This window comes from Ammospiza nelsoni, chromosome 1 (assembly GCF_027579445.1).
Source record: "Ammospiza nelsoni isolate bAmmNel1 chromosome 1, bAmmNel1.pri, whole genome shotgun sequence".
In the NCBI taxonomy this organism is placed as follows: domain Eukaryota; kingdom Metazoa; phylum Chordata; class Aves; order Passeriformes; family Passerellidae; genus Ammospiza; species Ammospiza nelsoni.
In genome coordinates, this window is record NC_080633.1 from 139,471,352 (window position 1) to 139,492,894 (window position 21,543).

The 21,543-nt window shown below is 33.4% G+C and overlaps 1 protein-coding gene across 3 annotated transcripts in view; it reads left to right on the plus strand.

Annotated features, from left to right (window-relative positions):
- CSMD3 (CUB and Sushi multiple domains 3) overlaps positions 1-21,543 on the plus strand; it is a 581,587-nt gene that overhangs the window by 129,957 nt on the left and 430,087 nt on the right. For all 3 annotated transcript variants that reach the window (XM_059467476.1, XM_059467484.1, XM_059467493.1), the window contains exon 4: positions 19,386-19,580. In XM_059467476.1, the coding sequence (XP_059323459.1) occupies positions 19,386-19,580 (195 nt within the window). The remainder of the gene's footprint in view (positions 1-19,385; positions 19,581-21,543) is intronic.

A 21,543-nucleotide genomic window follows, 5' to 3' on the forward strand; every position in this document is an offset into this window, starting at 1 on the left:
TTATGTAGAATCCTAAATGGTCTGATTAGATTCTAATGAAACAGATAAATACCGTGTCACCTAATTTAAGGCATCTATAGTGTACATATGACCTAAACACTGTTTTCTTCTTTTTAAACTGGAGGAAAAAGAGGTGTGCTTCAAGAATCCAATTTATCCAGACTCTGTACTCATCTACATTAGGAAGGCAAAGTCCTTCCCCAGCATCTTTCATCAGCCCTAGCAGCAATCTTGCTGCCACACAGATTTTATTTCCCATCCAAATGGTGTCAACACAAATAAATACAAGTATGTCTTCCCTCCATATGGAGTGCTTGCCCCTCAAAATTTCCAATATTCTGGAAATTTAATTTCAAATTTTTGCTATAGGGGCCTTCCTTCTGCTTAACACTGCTATTAAGAGTGATTCCCAGAGCCTCCTACATAGAGCTCTTGCTCAGGGAATGCATTTCCTTCATCCACATCGCATCTGCCACTTGCAACTGCATCAAAGTTAAAGATAAAACAATGATCCCAGCTTGAGCTTTGTAAGAATAGTTCCATGGTTTTAATTAACAAGGAACCTGATTAGAGCAGATGGAAAGACATTTATGCCGCACCGACTGAAATACTTCAGTTGTATGAACAGTGGTAAACCAAATTTCTATAGGATTGGTCTAGATCAACCCTAGTGGGTGATCATCTCTGCTATTTAATTGTAATATTTACTCCCTAGCATTTTTCCATTTCTATAAATTAGCACCCTGATACAATTCAAAGGCATGATGTATGGGACTTCATGTGTGGATGAGGCTGTCATAGTTTGGGAAAATACTAGAACATAAGGATTTTCACCATGGATTTCCACTGGTTCTCAGGGGTAGTGAATGGTTGCTGACCTATTTCTTTATTAACATTTATGCAGCCTCAACCTCCCCATTGACAAGTGTATAAAAATCACTTGCTTTGCATGGTTTTACCAGCTACAAAATTCTGTATATTCCCATGGAAAATACCCATATATGGGAACTATCTTTCCTTGGTATTCACTTTTTCAGTGTGTAAAACATGGAAATAAGACATGGAATTCAACTTTTTAGATTTTTGCCTTGGAAGATGGGTGTAAAAATCTAGATAAAGCAACAGAGAATATGGCAACTTTTTTACAATTAGATCATCATTGGATTTATTCTCCTCAAAATAATTTCAAAAATAATCAGTTAAGGATTTCAAAATAATGGCAAGAAAAAGAGATAGTTACTTTTATCATGGTTTGGTAGCGTTGGAAAAAAAATAATTCCAAGGCACTTATTCTTGGAGACAAAATAAATTATAATTTATCTTGATGAAGGGCTTTTATGAATTACTTTCATGATTTAGGAACAGTCCTTAAGCAGCTAGAAAAGTTGCATCTTTATGATGGAAAATGGGAGCAGGTACATGTCCAGCTAAGAAACAGCCATGTTAAAAAAAAAAAAAAAAAGAAAAAAAAGAGGATTTTTTAGGTGTTTGGTAGTTTGGCTTCCTGATTGATGGTTTAAGTTATTTAATATGCTTCTAGGTCATTAGGAAGCTTTGCTTTGTCTGTAAAGTTTCACATGTTATACATCAAATATGAGAGAAGAAATTGCTGGTATAGTATCACAAATCAATTGAATGCTGCTTAACAATTTTTATTTCACGCAAATCACCACTACTAGTAAATGAATTATGTTAAGATAACCATCATTGTTTAATAAATAAGGGCTCTTATTTCAAAATTTTTGTTGTTATGTATAAAGCTACCAGATGGCATCTTAAAATATATCTAAATCTGTTGATCTGAGGTTTAGAAACCCCAAGTTTTAGGATGTTCGTGACATGTCACTTCTAACCTTAGACTCAGATTTCTCAAGTCATTCAAGAGATGACTGTTCTGGCAGACATATAAAAAGAAATGAACTAAAACCATAAAGAGGTAAATGAATGGGATGAGGGCAAATTATATGCTAACTGCAGAGAAATAACTGAATATTATATTAAGCTACTAGTTTCTTTTAGTCTATAAAATGTATCAGGCTAAATCTGATTTAATTTGAAATTTATATAAATGCAAAATACTTGACAAGTTAGTGATGCTGTTGATATTAATTTAACTTATGCCTTGGGGCAATTGCCCCACTTTGAAATCAATACATCTGCATAATTTCAAATTTATAGCAGCATTGATGAGATCTTTGCTTTGCTGTTCAACATTATGAATAATTTGAATATTAAGAAGCATATAGCAATCAAAATCCTGAAATATATAAGGATCTGCATGATCACTAATATGGCAAATCTCTGGCATTGCAAAAACTGAAAAAAAAAAAAAGAAAAAGGAAGTTGGCACATTAGGACACCATGGCTCCATGACCAAGGATATATTTCATCATGAAAGCATCACAAAATATCAACAAATATAAGCAACTTCTAATAAAAATAAGCAAAGATAAGCAACTTCCTCTGCTTCCTGTGGTAGAGAATATATTGTCACTCCTTTCACTCCTACATTCACAGAAACTACACCCTGACTGCCACTTCCCTGCCCATGAGAGTACTTTACCAACTTTCTGTGTAGTAGAATTAACTGATAGTTTAAAACAAGACCCAATGCTAATTAAAATCATAATAAAGATACAAGAAGACAGACATAGAGGTTATAGTGATAAAGTGTTGATTTCTCAATCTCTGGCCCTCAGGCTGGGCCCGCCTGGGGGGCTCCCCTGTCAGGGGAGATACCTGGAGCGGTTTTGCATCAGGAAAGAGAGGTGCACTGGATTTTTTTGGTCTTCAGGTTCTTGTTCATCATTATCTTATCTAAAGTTTTGCACACTGTCCACACCAGGCATAGCACACTGGAAAAGCACCACAAAAATGGCCAACAATCTCTTGTTACAAGGTCTCTTAGGACTAAACTATCCAATTAAGAACTGACACCTAGATTATTTCCCCTTTTAACCCAATTACTGATCCCAAAGAGCCCGTAATGCGGACTTTTCTGCCCAATTACAAAATGCCACCCAAACCCAGGAAGAAGAAGCATGAAGAAGGAAGAAGAAGCATGAAGAAGAAACCCAGGACAACACCCTGTGCTCTCCATCTTGCTCCCATCCACAACATACTAAAAATTCCAAAATCTAAATTTCTCACCTAAGTGATACACCTACACTACTCTCTATAATCTATTTCACACTTTTGTGGATTCTAGTCTATCTTGAAGTCTAGGAAACTTTCTCCATGGATGAAGGTCAAAGTCAGTGCTCCCCTGGGGGTCGGGACACCCTAGAGCAGACAGAGAAATATTCCCAGCGCCCTGGGTTTCCACAATGAAGAAATTTTCCTTTCTGCTGCTCCTGTAACAAACCCTCTTCTGTTCTGATTCTATTTTACATCCTATTTACCATGCTTGGAACATGGAAGTATATGCATTTTTAAATTTAAATAGTCCCTAAATTAAAAAAAAAAAAAAAAAAAAACCCAAAACATTTTGTGCCCTCAAAATCTCTTGCTGTCACCTGTAGAAGCTCTGTGTTTGTGGCAGCAGGACAGGCAGCAAGTTGCAATGAACAGGATGGCCTGATGGTAATGAAAGAGCTACAGCAACCCTTTGTATGTCTCAATTTATATGCAAAATTTCTATATTCTCTGGATTGCTGCTCAAAGACCCATTTGCAATTGTTCTCCTCAGCTGTAATTTTTCCTTAGAGATAGCACTAAATTATGGGATGGCTAAATTAGTGTTGTAATCAGAAAAATAGAAGTATAATACAGATTCCAAGGAAACCCTTAAAAATGTCATGATACCTTCATGCCAATACCAATATTAAATCCTTTATCCCAGCCAATTGCAATATGAATAATTAATTCTGCTGAACTATTTTGAAATGCAAGCTATTTTCTAATCCAAGACACAATGCCCTGATTATGTTCTTCATTTTAAATACTATGTTTTATCTGGGATCTCAAGATATTATCCTGAGTAAAAACATTTTCTGGAAACAAACAAGTGAGGAAAAAAATGGGATTTATCAGCTTCATAAAACATCATTTAGGTAATTACTTAGGTCAAAACAGTACCAACAGCATAACCATATGCTATAATGTGTTTTCAAAAGAGAAATTGAATTAAATTTCTAGAATGACAAGGCAGTAGATTTTTACCAGGAAAGATTGCTGAAAGCAAGACTGTTGGAAGTGAAAACCCAAATAGACTAAACCTCAAGCAAACTCTGAACTGAGGAAAAAATAATTCTGAATTCTAGGAAAATGTACTATTAATACAAATACCAAAGCACTTTTAGCAAACTGAAAGCTAATTAATTTCACCAGGTAAATATTATTCAAATTAAAATCATCTCAAAATAGTGTGAATTCAATCAAAGTAGTAATGTCTTTAAGAAATGGTCAAGGACAGATAAGAAGTACTTAATGCATGAAAAAGTTTGAGGTAATAATATATCAACACCTGAAACATATAATGATAAAATTCTTTAACAATACAGCTCTTATCTGAATATGTTTCATGGAAATGATATATTTAAATGATTAAGTGAATCTACTTGCTATGGTGTGCCATATTTACAACACAACTTCATGGAATGCTCCTTCAGAACTGACTTTAAAAGTGAATCTTCATTAAATTCTCTCCAGGTTATTTATAGTTTCTGTATGTAACATTTAGCTTGAGAAACAGCTTTCCTTTGAAATATTGCAGATTGGGTTACTTATCATTATATAAATGTATTTAATAAAGGGATGTCATATTTTCTGTTGTTTATATTTTTAAAAGTTATGTTTAAAGTGAATTTTTCCCATTTTCCAAGTCTTAATTTCTGGGAGGAAGTTTTTTCTTCCTGTCTGAAAAACTTGAAAAGCTTTGTAAGTTTTCTACATTCAAGAAGATCTTGAAACTTTAACAAGGTAAACTTTTTGTGTCTCATTACCTTGCCTAATTATGGCTATCACACAGAACTGTAGAGGCCAAGTTCAGTGGGACTGTGGTTATGCAAAGCCGCCAGAAAGGACTCTGTATTTTCAAACCTTTGGAATGAAATTTCTGCACTTTAATGACAAAGGCTTCTCACTGCTCCCTCAAGCTCAGTTAGACCAAACAGGGAGAGTGGGATGCGGGGCCTTCCTCTCCTCTGGTCCCAAGGATTCTGCTGCTGACACCAAGGACACATGAGACACTGCCAGGCCTTTGCCTGTTCTTCATGTTAGGAGGATTGAATACTTTTGGATTGAAGGAGGATGCAGTTCAAGAAACTCTGTCTCACAAAAACTGGAAGATGATCAGCATAATGAGAAGGAATGAAATAATAAGCTTCTTTTGACAGATTTTTTTTAAGTACTTTTTTTTTTTTTCCAGGCAATCACAGCCTCTTTGTGCTCCGCATTATCTTAAAAATAATTTCTCCTTTTATATATTTTTTCTTTGAAAATTATGAAATTCATGCCTAATGTCTAACATTTATAACTGAATAAAAATTTCAGTTTTCTTCCAGTAATTTTGGTTTTCAGCTATAAAATCACTGGATTTTAAGCAGAATCATTCTTGAGCAACTAAAATATGAAAGGTCTTTTAGGAAAAAAACCACTATGTGAGCCTTCTAGACACTGGTAATTTTGCCACCATTTTCTCCTGTATATATTGAAAACTGTTGACTCAGATTATTTAAAATCCTCTGAAATTACCTGAGGCCAGTGTAGTTTTGACACAGAAAACAGATAACCAAAAATAATAATATCAGAAAGGGCTGATATGAGCATACAGGTTTATGGATTTACTTCAGAAATTAGTGGGGTTTTTATTGTTCTTCTTACAGAGTTTAAAGAAGAAAATTCTAGATGGTTCATGATCAAAAGGAGGGCTTGTGTTGTAAAACATATCTTCCTATATGCTCCACATATCAGGTGGAATTATTACTTGTTAAGGGTAGGGAGATATTTAAATGAAAACACTATTTCTTAAAATGGAAGCAATCATGATCCCCTGAATTAAAGAATTTTACTGTGTATAAATTCTTAAAAGATTGAATGATTTCATTTTCAAGTGAAGATTATGTAATTATCAATAGGTCATTCAAATGGATCTGGTATTAGTTAGGACTAAAATATATAGGATGGATTCATTATTGATCAGAAATGAATGGCATTTAGGAAAGCATTTCACCAGGAACTGAGGTGATGTATTTTGATTTCTTGAATTCAATATGTGAATTGATTTGCATTTGAGGTTGCCTTGACATTTGTTTCTAAACCCTTGTAAAAAAATTACCCTTTATTCCAATGCTGTGGTGAAAAAGGACACTTCAGTGTTGTGTGATGCTCTGACATGTACAAATTGAAAATAGTGGTAGTTTTAAACAATAACTGGCATTTCTAGACACTGCTGATGCTTGGAACTTTAGTTTTGGCTGTGAGCCAAAGGACTACAATGCTGAAAACAGCACTGATTTTGGAAGAGCAAGCAAGAAAATTTGATGTTGCAGTCAAACTCGAGGTGTTCTGGGGATTGTTTTCCTTTTGTACCACCAGGAGCAGACTGATCTCAGTAAAGATTGAAGGAGAAAGCAGTGCAGAGAAATTAATGTACTTTTCCAAGGAAAGGTATTAAACTAGTTTGGCTTTGCATAACCAAAAGTACACTTCACCCATGTATTTTCAAGAAAAAACTATATCTGAGACATTTTCTATTATCTCTACAATTTAAATAAGTTTCTAAATACAATCCCAGTATACATACACATAGAAATACAGACAACAATAAAAAAGCTTTATTTCTTTATTCAGCCACAATAATTTTCATCACCAAGTACAGCAAGTCCTTATTCATCTGGAGCTTGATATCTAATCACATATTTAAGCTTTTTTCAAACACAGCTAAACAACTTAACAGTTTTAATAGCTAAATAGTCCCATAAATTGTAATTTTGTTGAAAAATTACTTATATCAGCAATGTAGCAATGCAAGGAAACATCTGCTAAGGAAAGTTTGTAATTGCTGATTTCATTAAATCACTTTGTTTCCAAATATCTTTTATTTCACAAAAGCAAATGAAATATTTTAAACAAATAAGGATTTTTATTCTTTACTCTCAATCCAATTTTTGATGTCACAGAACTAATGCACCAGAGTTACCAGTGAAGCTTTCTAAACATAATTAAAAAATGCTCATTAAAACTGTGAATGAGGGGAGATCACAGTATAAATTTGAAATGCTATCTAAAATTTATCTCCAATTTGTAGATTTGATTAATTTAGGTATTGTTACTTTTTAAAAACAGCACTGATGACTACAACAGTAGTCAACTGTACCATAACTGTAGACTTTATATTTAAATCCTCTTGTAAATCTAATTTAGGAAAGCAGAAACACACAGACTCATTGCAGTTGAGATTACATAGTTTTGCTTATGTCTCAGCATATTCCCAGTATCTTTGTGCAAAAGTTGCTAATGTAAGAGAAGGCAGAACATTACATTAAAGAAGTGAGAGATTTTAAATGGAATAAAGTACTGGGGAAAAAAAAAGAGACTCAAATTATAATAAAAAATTTCAGCTTATATATATTCAGATCTATTATAATAAGAGTTAATAACTCAATTTTCTTTATTTAAACTATATGTAGAGGGAAGAAAATATGTTATAAAGAAGCTATGTTTGATTTGCCTTGAAATAAGGTAGATACTCCAGAAATCCCATTAACACTATAGTGTTGTCTATGTAGTGTCCTATGTCTTTTAGTAAATATTTGATTAATTGATAAATAATAAATGTTTTTCAGGATTTCCAGATGTTATCCCCAAATAGCAAACTTATTACAGAAAAACTTATTGCAGAAGAATGTTGGACTGAGCATTCAGAGTGCTAAGACACAAAAAAGAAGTCTGGACATCGGTAAACTTCCTTGCACCTGACTCAATCTTTTTTTTTTTTTAATTATATTTAGAATTTTCCTTATAGACTTTTGTTTACATTTGGCCAATACATCAATTCAGATAAGATCTGATAATCAAGTCCATGTTAATTGCAAAAGTACTTCAATTGTTACAAATGTGTCTGATACAAGGGTTTTTTTTTTCCTGAATGAAAACACATCTTTCTAAACTTGTTGAGAAAAAATTTAAAAATGGATTTTTCTCCTCATTTTTCCCATTCATCTTTATTTTACAGGGGAAAAAGGAGGAAAAACCTCAAATGTTCATCAGTTTGTAAGTGTGTGTCCAACAAAAATGGAAAATTAATCTGAAAATAGGGGATATTTGTCTGTCAATTGACACTGGCAATCTCTTGCTCCTTACACATAAATGTAGAACTCTGTATCACGTGATTGAGCATGTCAGATATAGAGCAGAGGACAGATTTCTGCGTATTCCCCACCATTTCACACTGTGTTAACAACCTACTTGTATAACATATATTTCTTTGACGCTGTTTAGCTCTTCTAACACACCAATCTGTCACTCTTTAAAGAAGTTTTGCAAAGATCTCAGTAAGATATATGATCTTTCAGTGAGTTAGCACCACAACGAACACTTCATAAGCTCTGTCAAACAGTGATTTGTGCAGCACTGCAGCAGGCTTTTCCTAGAACATTTTTCTTTTTTTTCAATAAAATCAGAGAGTATTGAAAGTATTTAAAAGTAGAAGCTGACAGGGCGTTGTTCAAGCCATTTTTCAATACAGAAATATCAGTAATTTCAGAGACATGACTGTCACAGCTGTTTCCGTATTAACCTGTCATGTAGAGATAGCCAGAGAAATGGTGACCTACACAGATGTTCAATGTGAAGGTAATGCAAATCTTGAGTTAAAGAAATGATAATCCTTTCTTTCCTCTCAAGTTATGATCACTTCTATTCAATCCAATTACAAATTAGTCAAGAGAGGAATGACCCACAGAGACTAACATGAAGGGATAGGAATAAAAGCAGTTCTTATTGTGGCTGCCAATATGAGGGCTCTCTATGTCAATTCTAGCTTATATTATTTACAAAAGGAGACTTTGAAGAGAGAAATTTTACATGCTTACGTCTCATTAATTACTTGGCTGTTGCTCTCCATTATTACATCTATAAAATAAGATTAAATGCCTTTTATTACTTGTGTCTCAAACCAGTTATTTTAAAGAAGGAAAAGCAAAGCAAGTTGTTTGATCTCTGATCCTGCAAGACTCAGATTAGAAACTGCAGATAGCACTTTTGATATTAAAATGTCTGGGGAAAAAAATGATACCCACAATAGTCCATAGCTCAGAATCAATACTGTTGTGAATTGTTCACATTGATATGTTATTTAACTTTTGACTGTTAATAAAAGAGTCTTGATTAACCACTTAAGAAAAAAGTCTTGATTAACCACTTTTCCTCGAGATCCCCAAAGAATAGCTTATATAAATCAGTGCCCACTCTGCCAGGTGTTACTTGCTTACGGAAGAATGTTGGTACATCAATCAATTTGAAAGTTCTTTCTTTCTTCAGAATTTAAAACCACTCCTGCATAACAAAATCATGTTTCATCAAACAATGCACTATTTTCACTTTCCCATGCTTCAGAATTCTGAAAATGTTTTTCCAAATGTTCCAGGGAACTTGGGAACTTGCCTCCAGCATAAGGCAAAGCACACAAATTTTGAGACTTGAGAGATGTTCTCTTAGAACTGTTCTCTAAGCCCATGCAACGAAGGTGATAATAGGATGCTGAACAGCAACATGATGAAGAAATTCTTTACTGAGAGGGTGGTGAGACACTGGAACAGGTTACCCAGAGGAGTTATGGATGACCCAGTCTTGGCAGAGCTCATGGCCAGGTTGGATGGGGTTTTGAGCAACCTGGTCAACTGGAAGGTGTCCCTCCCCCTGTTAGGGGCATTGGAACTCGATAATCTTTAAGGTCCAGCCAAACCAGTCTCTGATTCTAATGATACTAGTGATACTAATGTTAACTCTTGCAACAGGAAAATGATAGCATAATGTTGAAATAAAATAACAATTAGAGTTGAATGCTTCTCGAGTGAAGGACATCTGGATATTCTTACTAAAAGTGAAAAGTAAATTTGGAATAGGTAGGAAAAGCAGTTTTAAATTTTTCATGTTTGCTGTATAATGTACCTTTTCTCTCATAGGGAAATATGACTTTTGAAAGGTACAACACTGTGGATGCACATCTCAGCACTGATTCATAAAACAAAATTTTTATGGAATATAAGTTATTCAAAGGTTTTGTAGTTGGTCTTGATGAGTGGCCTATGGCAGATGTTTATGTACATTGCTATCCATTAATTTGATCACACCATCTTTCTTGGTTAAGTAATCATCATGTAAGTAATTTGGACAAGATCGGTAATGTTCTATTATTTCACCTTATGAAATGGAGTCAATAAGCCATAATGCATTTTAGTTCTGTAAAATTATCAGGGCAAGAACCATTAAAAGCATAATAATGCAAATACCCTTGATCTAGCACTTTTTAATGGTCTCTCATCTGGACATTTTTAATGAAAAATTCATATTACACCCAAGATAAGCATTAACCAGAAAGACGAGTCTAGTAAACAGGACTGCATTTAGTAGCCTTCTGCTTTAGACTTTGAATGTATGATTGTGTTAGAAAAATGACTCTGAGAATAGCACTTTATTATGCAAGGTTTTGGATGTACTTCTGAGTTGTATCATAAACACTTAAAAAAATGATCAAAATAAAGGAGCTTTACTACTACTAGTTGTACACTTTTAGCCATAAATTTTCTCTGCCTAATGCATCAAGACTGTTTTCAGCCATATTCTGAATACATGATCTTTGATACAGTCTGATGTAAGCAAATGAGATTACACTTCCATCCTAATCTAGAGTGGAGATTTTATTTCTGTATTTTGATAAAAAAATAATTCAATAAATAGTAACATGATGTATTTTAGAATGAAAAAAAAATTAGCTCACAATTTTTCTACATTATTACAATTTGCATTCTTCAGAGTATGACTAAATAATAATGACAGATATATAATGCAATAAAACATGTTCAAGTGAATAAACTGTATGACAGCCATATAAAGCCTGAAAGATATTCTGGTGCACCATGAAGCATTCACAAAAATACTTTAAATGGAAGCTTGGAGTGAGGGCTTTAAATTTCAGTTGATGTTCTGAGACCTTGAGACATAAAAGGATAAACTTCTAAAAAAAAGACTTGTAAAAAAAGAACATTCAAGAAATTTGTCGAGTATTGGCTCAACAAAGGCATTGCCCAGCCACCATGTATCCTACCAACTGAGCAAAATTCTCTACCCACCAGCTGAGATGCACAATGGAATTTAAAAAAGACCTCTGAAGAGTTGGGTAATGTCCTCAGGACATCTCATAAAGCTGATTTTGACCCTTTGCCATCAAATACAATAAGGGCATTAATTCCATCAAGAAATGGTGTACTGCAAAAACAACTCTGATACAGATTTGGGAGAGAACAATGATTTAATCTTCTAAAGGAAAATTCTAAACCATAAGACTTTCCAAATGAAAATTAAATCACAAAACTAAGGCCATCTTTCCTTTCTCAAATTTTATTCTTTTTTTTCTTCTTCTTAACCAGAAGCATTTAGAACATACAGAAATGTAAGTCTAAATTCGTTAACATGCCTCCTGTAACCAGTGTTGTCACAGGTTTTCATACCAAAAGTAATGGTGGAAGCCAGACTGAAATTTCACTGTAAGAGACAACATGGCCTTTGAGTAAAAGAAGCAGGTGGTACAATTGCCCCAAACGTTTGGATTTCTAATGGGGCACTACAGTGTCTCCCTGTAGTAGTTCCACACATAAACAACAACAGATACATACAAAGCGTATGGAATCAATATGAGAAATTGAAATATTCTTATCTCTAAGATATATAAAAAAGGAAATGCTTGTTACTCTGCCAGATCATACAATAGCTCTGAATGTTTCAGATGCCACCTAGTGCCCAGTTCTCATGTGTCAAAATTCCCTTCAGAAGAAAACTGGTTTTCTTTGTGCCCTTTTATGCCACTGTACAACAACATGTCTATGACATCCCATATCTACATCTTATGCTTTAAATTGCACTTTTAAACTCTGAGTAATTCACAGTAGCAAAAATAACTTTCTAATTTTTTCCTTTTTCTTTCTTTTTTTAAAACAAGTTGAAAAGTTCAACATACCATGAGTTCTGCCTTCATGTTGAGACACAATTTGTGAAGAAGGCCTGTAGCAGGGAAACCTTGGCTAGTAAGTCAGACATGAAGCATGATTGATTAGCCATGTGGTTGTATCCTCAGACTACACACTGGTCGGTTCAGATGAGCTTTGCCAACAGGAAAGTCGAAGAGAAGCTGCATTCTTTTTAAGGTTAACCAGTCTCTAGTTCACAATAATTTAAAACATAAAATTTTCAGACTATCCTTTTTACCAGCTGAAGAGCCAATGTGTTAAATAGAAATGTCTATCAGTGCTCACTGAATTTCTATTTCTTCTTTTTTCTCTAGAAGTCCCGGTACTTTTACATTAAATGTGCTAAATTATCTTGTTCTCTAATTTCAGAAATTCTATCATCTTGAATATAAAATCTATGCATCTTGCTAGTATTTTGTTGTACTTTGGAACAAAATATGGAACCCTAATTTCAGTAGGAAACTAGATATGCTAGTACATCAAATATATGAAAATCATAACTTTTATTTGACATATGTATCTATTATTGTTTGTAAAATTTGAGTGGAGATGCTGCCTATATAATACCACACAACTGGTTTGTGCTGTGACATTCTCCTTCAGTGACTAAACTGATTTTTTCTAATTAGTTATCTTTTTACATATTTGGTTACTGTAAATTTGTAGATTCTCCAGGTAAGAACAGCCAGTGGGTAACAATGCAACATTTCTATTACCTAACACAAAGTAAAATCAGATGAGGCATTGAGGCTAAGATGGAATGAAGAAAGGTAATACAATAAGATAGTTGCTGTCATAATATTTCAGAAATTGAAAATTAAATTGTTTTATATAACTGTAAAAGTCCTAGTAAGAAATATATATTGCAGAAAGATTATCAATAATGTATAAATTTTAGGAATGTTTTTACTTTAAGTTGTCCTGGGCTCTGAAATAATTTTTTCTTTGTAATTTCAACAGCCTCTTTCCAGCTGCCTCCAGAATACAGCCATATTAAAAAAAGTACTCAGAAAACACTGCAGTCTAAATAGAACAATCCCATTTTGACACATACATAGGCATTTCTACACTGCCTTTGCACGATAGGCAGGGTGCATCTGTCTGGACTTCATCCACCTGAGAAGCAGAACAACCCTCACATGTGGCAGATGCACATCTCAGGACTCAAGTGATGCTGATTTGGTTGAATAGTTTCATAACAGGGTGGATGCAGCAATCTCTGTGCTGCTTGCATTGATACTTGACATCCAGGCCAAAACTCCCCGTTGTTTCCAATGGTCTCCCTCAGTCCATGCGCTGTGTGCCTCCACCTTCCAGCCATCCCCAGGATTAAACTGGTGCCCTCAGCAGCTGTGCAGGAATTGACTGCAGCTAGAGCTCCGCTCAAGTGGAACTTGGTGAAGGCAAGGAAGCGTGGCTGGTGCTTTTAACTGCATAGCTTTGCTAACAATCTGGTATTTGCCTGCGTGTCATTCCCTTCAGGTAGCGCTTCAGAAGTGTGTCTGATGGGGAAGATTCAGATTTAACCATATCTACTGAAGCATGTAGTCATCTTTCTGTTGGTTTCACTTGGTCCCTGCTTATGATGCCCTGCGGTTAAATTAGTAACTGCAATTTTATTTTTTTTTTATAATCCTTCACCTCTAGTGGTGCATCTGCAGCTGATTGAAGCAGATATCCTGAACACTGTATTGCATGTGAAGGGAATATATTGCAAACCCTGGACATTTTTCATGCTCACTGTATTAATGTGATTACAGTATTGTAATTATCCCTTGTTTCCCTTACATATCCTGGAGGTTTTTTTCTGCACTTCTTCTCTCTGTTCCCTTGCTTGCAGAAGAATTATGTTAATGCAGTTCTAACTTAATGCTGAAACAAGTTTGTCCCTATTAAAATAGCATATGACTTTATGCTATAAATAGAAACATTCTTGTCTTACTGGCAAGGAAGAAAAAACCAGTGCTTGTTTCAATGTACTTAGAAACAAAATCAAATTCAGTATAAAAAAATCTACATTAAAAGTTTCCTCATAACAGGGTCCTCTGTAATTTTTTGACATGAAAATAATCTCAAAGGGAAGAAAAAAGCAAAATTATGAAATTCATTGAAAAATAGGTAGGAAACTGCAATGTAATTAGCTGTATTATCTTTAGTGAACAGTAGAGACCCTCAGTGAGGTTACTATTGCAGATATATTAATCAAGAAAGAACAATTAGAACAAGAAAAGAAAAAAGTGTTGTTTTTCTTTGGGGAAAAAAAAAAAAACCAACCAAAACTTCTTATAGTTTTTGTTGCTTGGCTATTTATAGTTAGACACCAGAATATGACAGTTTCTTTTGACTGATCCACAAAAAATGCAGAGATTAAAATAAGAACTTCAGAGAAGTTTAGATTTTTAGAAAAACAGTTCCTGTCGCTGTTGTAAACAAAGCTGAATTTCAGTATAGTGACTCTTCATTCTGCACTTGCATCTTAAGGTGACAGATTTGTTGGAATCAAGGGATAATGATTTTTGTTGTTGAATTTCTACAAAGGAAAAACCTGGATTTTGGGGGAGGGAATTTTTAAAATTCAATAACTGTTTTAATATATCTGTGCTGATCTGAAAGCATTCATTTATAATGTGTCTTTATTCTCTGAATGTTACATTTTTGTGCAGTTGATCTTTCAATGTTAAGTTTTTCATTTTTTTCCTTCACTGCTCTTATATTGCCTATTCAAATTTTTTCTTGTGGTTTCCTTCACTATGTAATCTCAAGTGAAACATGCATGTTCAATAATTCAATATGTGTGTAGACAAACAACAGTATTCCTATATTCATCTGTTAGTTCTTCTAGTCCCTATTATATTTGAATCTAGACCATGCTTACTCATATATTCAGAGCAATGTGAATGAGGACAGAATAGAAAATAAGCAAATTAAGCAAAATATTATAAGTTAAAAGCTATGTATCTGAGTTACTTTTTTAGTTTGCAAAACCTGTGGAAAATAATGGACAATTAAAATAAACTATTATAGGATCCAATATAAATGAAATTTTAGACCAGGTAATTTCAGGCTACTTCTTATTTTTACAAAGGCCACACCTGGGAGTAGCAGTAATTGGGATCTTTAGAACACTTACTACATGCAGCACTTCTGAAATCAGCTTTGAGTCTTCAAAAGCATTCTTGCCTGTCAGTAAGCCAAAGTACATATTTCCAAGGGATATCCATGTTCAGACATATTCTAGTGTTTCCAGTACTCCAGCATGTCCTGTCCCAAATAACAGCTGGAGTGGTCCCTAGAATAACATGTTCATACTCGTGTTTGCATGGCAGAGGAATTACTGTTTGGGGTACTAGACACAGTGAGCAGTTTAGGACTGGTACCACTCCCATAGGGGGAGATCTCAAACTGGGAGTGTAGGGATACCAGGAGTATTTAATATCAAATTACTACAGAAACAAGTGTTAGCCTGTATTGGGATATTACATACATCTTTCAGTGAGTGAGTACTCGTGAAGATATACATGTTGGCAGTATTTCTCACTTTATTTTGGGAAAAATGGGATCATAATAAATTGCAACAACTGCAACAAAAATGATGAAAATATATGGATCAACCCTTTAAAAAAGTAAAATTATTTATATTCCAAATTTTATAATAAAATAGTGTGTGAAGGTCATTAGTACTCATAACTAAGCTTAATAGAATGCAGTGCTATGACAAATGCCTTTATTACTGGAATATGTGAAAATACTTGTTTTGTATATTTAGACATTGATTATAAATTTAATGTTAAACATTTTAGGGACGATAATGCTGCTCTTGATTTCATAAATATCATGATAGAAAATACCCTAAACATTCCTGACTGAAAATCTGAATAAAAAGCAAATAATTTTGAAGTTTCTGTATCTGGTCCTGGTTTTGTTTCCCTTTGAGTGAAGGCTGACAAAGAGAGTCTAAATTTCTGCTAGCCTTGTTTTTTGAAAAAAAAATCAGAAATAAATTATATTTAATGCTATTTAATTTGAATATCTTATTAATTGGTATCTAAAAGGGGTTGAATTTCTGCTAATTAAAGTCTTTAAGTGAGTGGGTCCCCTCCTGCTAAGCATAAATCTCCCAGATACATTTTACCCACAGCTTTTTAACAGAATTTACAGTGGCATTAATAAGAATTAATTCAATAGAAACTTACTGAACAGCATTGAAGGATATTTTAAGCTTCATGTTTCAACATGAAAAAAAAAAGACAAATATGTTCATACCTACCTTGTTTACAAAATTAAATCTAGGACAAAGAAAATTCCTGCTTGGAGAGAGATTGAAACAACTGGGGCAGCTTGACTTGAAAAGGAGATGAGAAATAATGCACAAAAATGAAAAAAAGCGGGAAGGTGCAAAAAATTCAATTATGCTTATTTTCAGACTACATAAACAAGAAGTTCAACCAAACTGTAAGATGGCAAATTTAAAAGCAAATACTTTTCCACCCTTTATATCATCAATTATTATCAAAATGTCACTAAAGTCAAGAATCTGTGCAGAGCTGAATACAAATTACAGTCTCATTTGGCAATTCCTGTGTTCCCTGGCAGATGACAATCTTAGGATAACAATCCGTAGCTTTAAATGCCAGGGAGTTGGTAGTACAGTGTCACATTCAGTTTGAAAATAGATACTACCTATCAAAGAAAACAAATGCAGCAACTTTGATAAATTATCTCCCTCTCACCCCCAAATAAGGCACTTGTAGATGTTCAAAATGAAAATACTCACAGAAGAAATTAATATACTTAAAAGTGTAAGATTTATTTTTTTCTACTTTCTTATCTAGAATCAGGAACAAAATGGCTTGAAGGGTTAGAAGTAGTAACATACTCCCAGGCCTCTTTATCATAAAGTTAAAAAGTTAATGAAAAATTCCAAGAATTCCTTTTAGATGAGTCATATAGTATTGCAACTGGAAAATTAGTTTTATTTTAGAAGGAGGGTGATTTTTAATTAGTGCTTTAAAATATAATGTAATTTCACAAGAATAAATTGCCTTCTGTGGGTAACTCTTGGTGAGACAGCAGTAAAAGTAAAGGAAGTAATTTTAGGTAGTGACAGTGCTAATCTTTATATTTTTTATTTCAAAGGACAGGGAATCTTTCTGTGACCTTTTTACAAAGCCCTAAGAGATACAGGCTTCTGAAAGACTTCATCTTCTGGGAGAAGTTGAAAATGAAAACACTGCGTACAGGCCGAGTTTTCAAGTTAATATAATATGATTCATATGATAACTAAAATCCACAGGATGATATTCTTACCTTCATTTTGACATGCTGTGATGATAAATAACAAATTGAATAGCCTTGAAAACTGTTAGAGATTTAAAAGAAATTATTTTGCTCAAATATGCAGGAGACACCATAGTATTGCCTTCTCTGTAAAGCTTGCAAGCAAATTTGAGGGAAAGGGAGTGTTGCTTCAGCACAGAACACTTCAGTAAAAGAGTGATAAGAATATCACTCTTTAGGTGAGCTTTGAAGTGCCCAAGGTGAGATAGGCTAGTTTGTTACTTCTGTGTTGTGTCACTGTGCAAGGTAAAGAAAGTCAAATCCAAAGCCACAGTTTATTATGTAAGAGAAAGCAGGGAATAGCAGCAATGACATCAGCAGCTAATATGCATATTTAACTTATTCACATCAGGACATGATTGGTAAATAAAATCTTGCAAAGTAACTCGTTATTAGCATATATTTTATATATTTATATTTTATATATATATAAATAAATACATATATATATAATATATATAATATATATAGTGCTTATATATGTATGGACATGTAGAGAAAGTTTTGATGGTTATAGTGAATTCTGCCTTTTAATAACTGTTCCATAGTTTTGTTTCATGACTGGTATCACAAATCTAGTAGGATTTCCTAGTTCTTGGTAGTTTTGGGCATTGAAGTTTGAGAATGTAATGAATGTTGGGAGTCATACTGATTGTTTTAATGTGCTTATATATCTTTTTTTAATTGAAACCTATAACACCTTAGATATTTAAATATGTTGTGCACACACTCATGAGCAATTCAGGGCTACTGAAGAATGTTTTAGTCACATGGAATTCATGGAAAAGAAATTAAAACAATACATACATAGCCCTCTCTTCTTCCATCCTTTTGCTTTAGATTAGGGGAATTTGGTATGAATCCAAATACAGGTTTATCTGATTTGCCTCTTCTCCATTAGCATTAGGCTGGCCAGTATACTTGGCACAAGCCTTGAAGAGGTCAGGATGGGATTATAAAACATGTTTTGTTCACACTTGCAAAATATCTATGTTTTAATGTCCATTAACTAACTGAAGGACATTGGTAGTAAATGACTGAAAATGTTGTAATCAAGCTATTTATGATGCTGAAACACCAGTCAAAAGGGTACGCAGTCAAAAGAGTACCAGCTACTGAAACTGATCTCTAATTAATGGCCTCAGAGATCAGACTAAGAGCAGCCATGAGTGATTTTGGACTCTCAGTAGTGTAAAGCTCTGTATTATAAAAGTTACCAGACCTGAGGTATTTCACATGATTAAATTAACTAATTCTTTGCTCAGAAGTTAGTTACCCGTAGTATTTCATCCATTTTCCTCATTATCTAAAATCTATTAAATCATTAAGCAGATTCCTGATCATGCTCAGGCTTATGCTTGTTAAAAATTTCTTTTGTCATGATTAATTTTATTTTTCTTCCAGATTTTGTTCAATTTGAACCTGATGTTCTTTCATGTTTGTATTACAATTTTGTTTATTGTTTTGAATTTGTGTAACTTGAAACTCAGAAATATATCAAACTGCTTTGTTTCCTGTTTGTATGTAATGACAGGTATTCGTATGATTTCCAAATGTAATTGGTACAAAATAAATCATTCTTTTGTATCAATTTAATTTTAAAATTGCATGATAGCTGGAGCTTAAGTAAAATCTCATGCTTATTTTTTTCTGCCTTTGGATATTTGGGTACTTAAGGAAATGTTAAATACACTAAGTCAGCAATGGATTTTCAGTGTTGAGAGTTGTATAATATCCAAGAAAACACTATCTGTCCTAACATGCCTTGTGTTCTATACTCTTAAGCAAAATGAAACATTTATTTATCACAACATTGTAAGTATAAAAACATTTTAATTCATAAATACGTATCTTTTCCAGAATTACAGAGTAGTTCCTGTGGCAACCCAGGAGTTCCACCAAAAGGTATTTTGTATGGTCAAAGATTTGATGTTGGTGACAAAATCCGATACAGCTGTGTAACTGGATATATTTTGGATGGACACCCACAGCTTACTTGCATAGCCAGCTCTGTCAATACAGCATCGTGGGACTTTCCTGTTCCTATCTGTAGAGGTAAGAGAAATCCTACAGTAATGTTCTTGAATATATATGTTAGTATTAACAAATTTTAATCTCTCTATTAATAGTTAACGTTTAAACTATGATTAAATAACTCCTCTTTTGAATATTTTGATCTCTTGCTGACATATATGATGTATCTCAGCATATATACCTACCAATTTTCAGGTGAATATTCTACTAAAATTATAGTTATCATTTATTTTTAAAATATATATTATGTAATAAAACTAGAAATCTAGTAATAAGTAGAACATAAATGTCTGCCTACGATGTATTTGCAAGTATGGGAATATAGATTTGGGATCTCTTAGTGCTTTCTAAGAACTGACTTATTGTCTTAGTAGTAACTTGGTTATTGAGCAAACAGAAATATGAAACTGCCAAAACAATTGAGTTACAGGATTTTACCTCATTGTCAGTCAGGTTTAATTATCTTAAGATTTATATATAGAAAATCCCTTGTATTGTAACAGGTATTGTAGGTCAAATCCTTTTTCTTGGCTCTTATTAGAAATATAGCCATAGTAAGGAAGCCTGTATTACGGGTAAATCTTATTTTCTGAGAGAAATATTGTTAAAGATGAATAATGTTTGCAAAACAGCAAAAGGAGGTTATGCCGAAAAAATGAAGGCATTATCACTACTATACACAAGCAAAGACAATATGCCAGGTAACCTTGGGATCAGTTTCTAGATTCACAGGTTAATTTTACAAAATGCAACCTTTATATTTGTCTAAAATGTTGATGAAGTATTGCAGAGTCTACAAAAAAATTCCAGCTGAAATTACCATCCTAATAAATACAGATTAGATAAAACATGGTTAAACAGCACTGTGAAAATTAATTATGTATGAGAAAAGTGTCATTGGAAATACCATACTTTCATTTCCTGTTCTTGGATTACAGCTATTGAATATGTTTATCCATGGTCTTGAAAAAATTATAACCTTATTTTTAATAATACTATTATCCAGTAAAAATATCTATAACTTCTGAATCTTCCACTCCTACTTCCCTGAAAATTGCTAGGTAATAATGAAGTGGATATAAAATCAAGTAATATATCCAAATTTAGTTTCTGGAGATGAGAATGCAAAAGATATGATGAGCATATGTTGACTTGAAAAAGACTTATATTTGTAACAACATCAAAGTCTAATGGACTCCATTGCTCAAATTCTCAATCTGCCAGTTTTGAAATGAATGGCATAAAAAACTGTATTCTTGAATGAGTTACACATTCTTCTTTCTGATATTTCATTTTCAGGAGATCTTTGGATATATTTTGGTTTTGCTCCAAGGGGAGATGAAAATCTATTGTGTAAATTTGTACTCACAAGATAAACTCCCAAAGTAGCCCTGTGGTTAGATATCACTAGTTTGTTAGAGGATGACAACTACATGAGAATATGAAAATCATTTTTTTAAACTCATAATTAGAGAGGTCATTATCTGCACAGTGTCATTTCTAAAAGCAAAATAGAGTTAACAAATTGGAAAGGGTTCAGAAAAAGAGGAAACAAGTTCTGTTAGGTTTCAAAACTGTCATTTTGTCTAGAGCCTGAAGGACTCAAGCTTTTCCATGTACGTAAAGAAGATTAAGACAATGGCTCGATTCACTGCAGAAACAAAACTTTTTTTTTTTCATGAAGACAATTCTTTAATCAATAGCAGTGAGGAATTTAAGGGATAAAAGTTTGATGAACAAAAACAAAACAGAAAAACAATCCAAGGTACATTTTTTAATAGTGGTGGTTACAAATTACTGAAATGTGACCTAAGAATGTGGCAGATTCTTGATTTAAGTCTTAACATTATGGCTTAAAGTCTTAATGCATAAAGTGCTGTTAAGGTATTTTTTTGCTATGTCAAATAAAAGAAAAAATAACCAATTATTTTCAAGAGTTCCTTTTGTGACTCAATGTTTTATATCAGAAACATCTAACTTTACA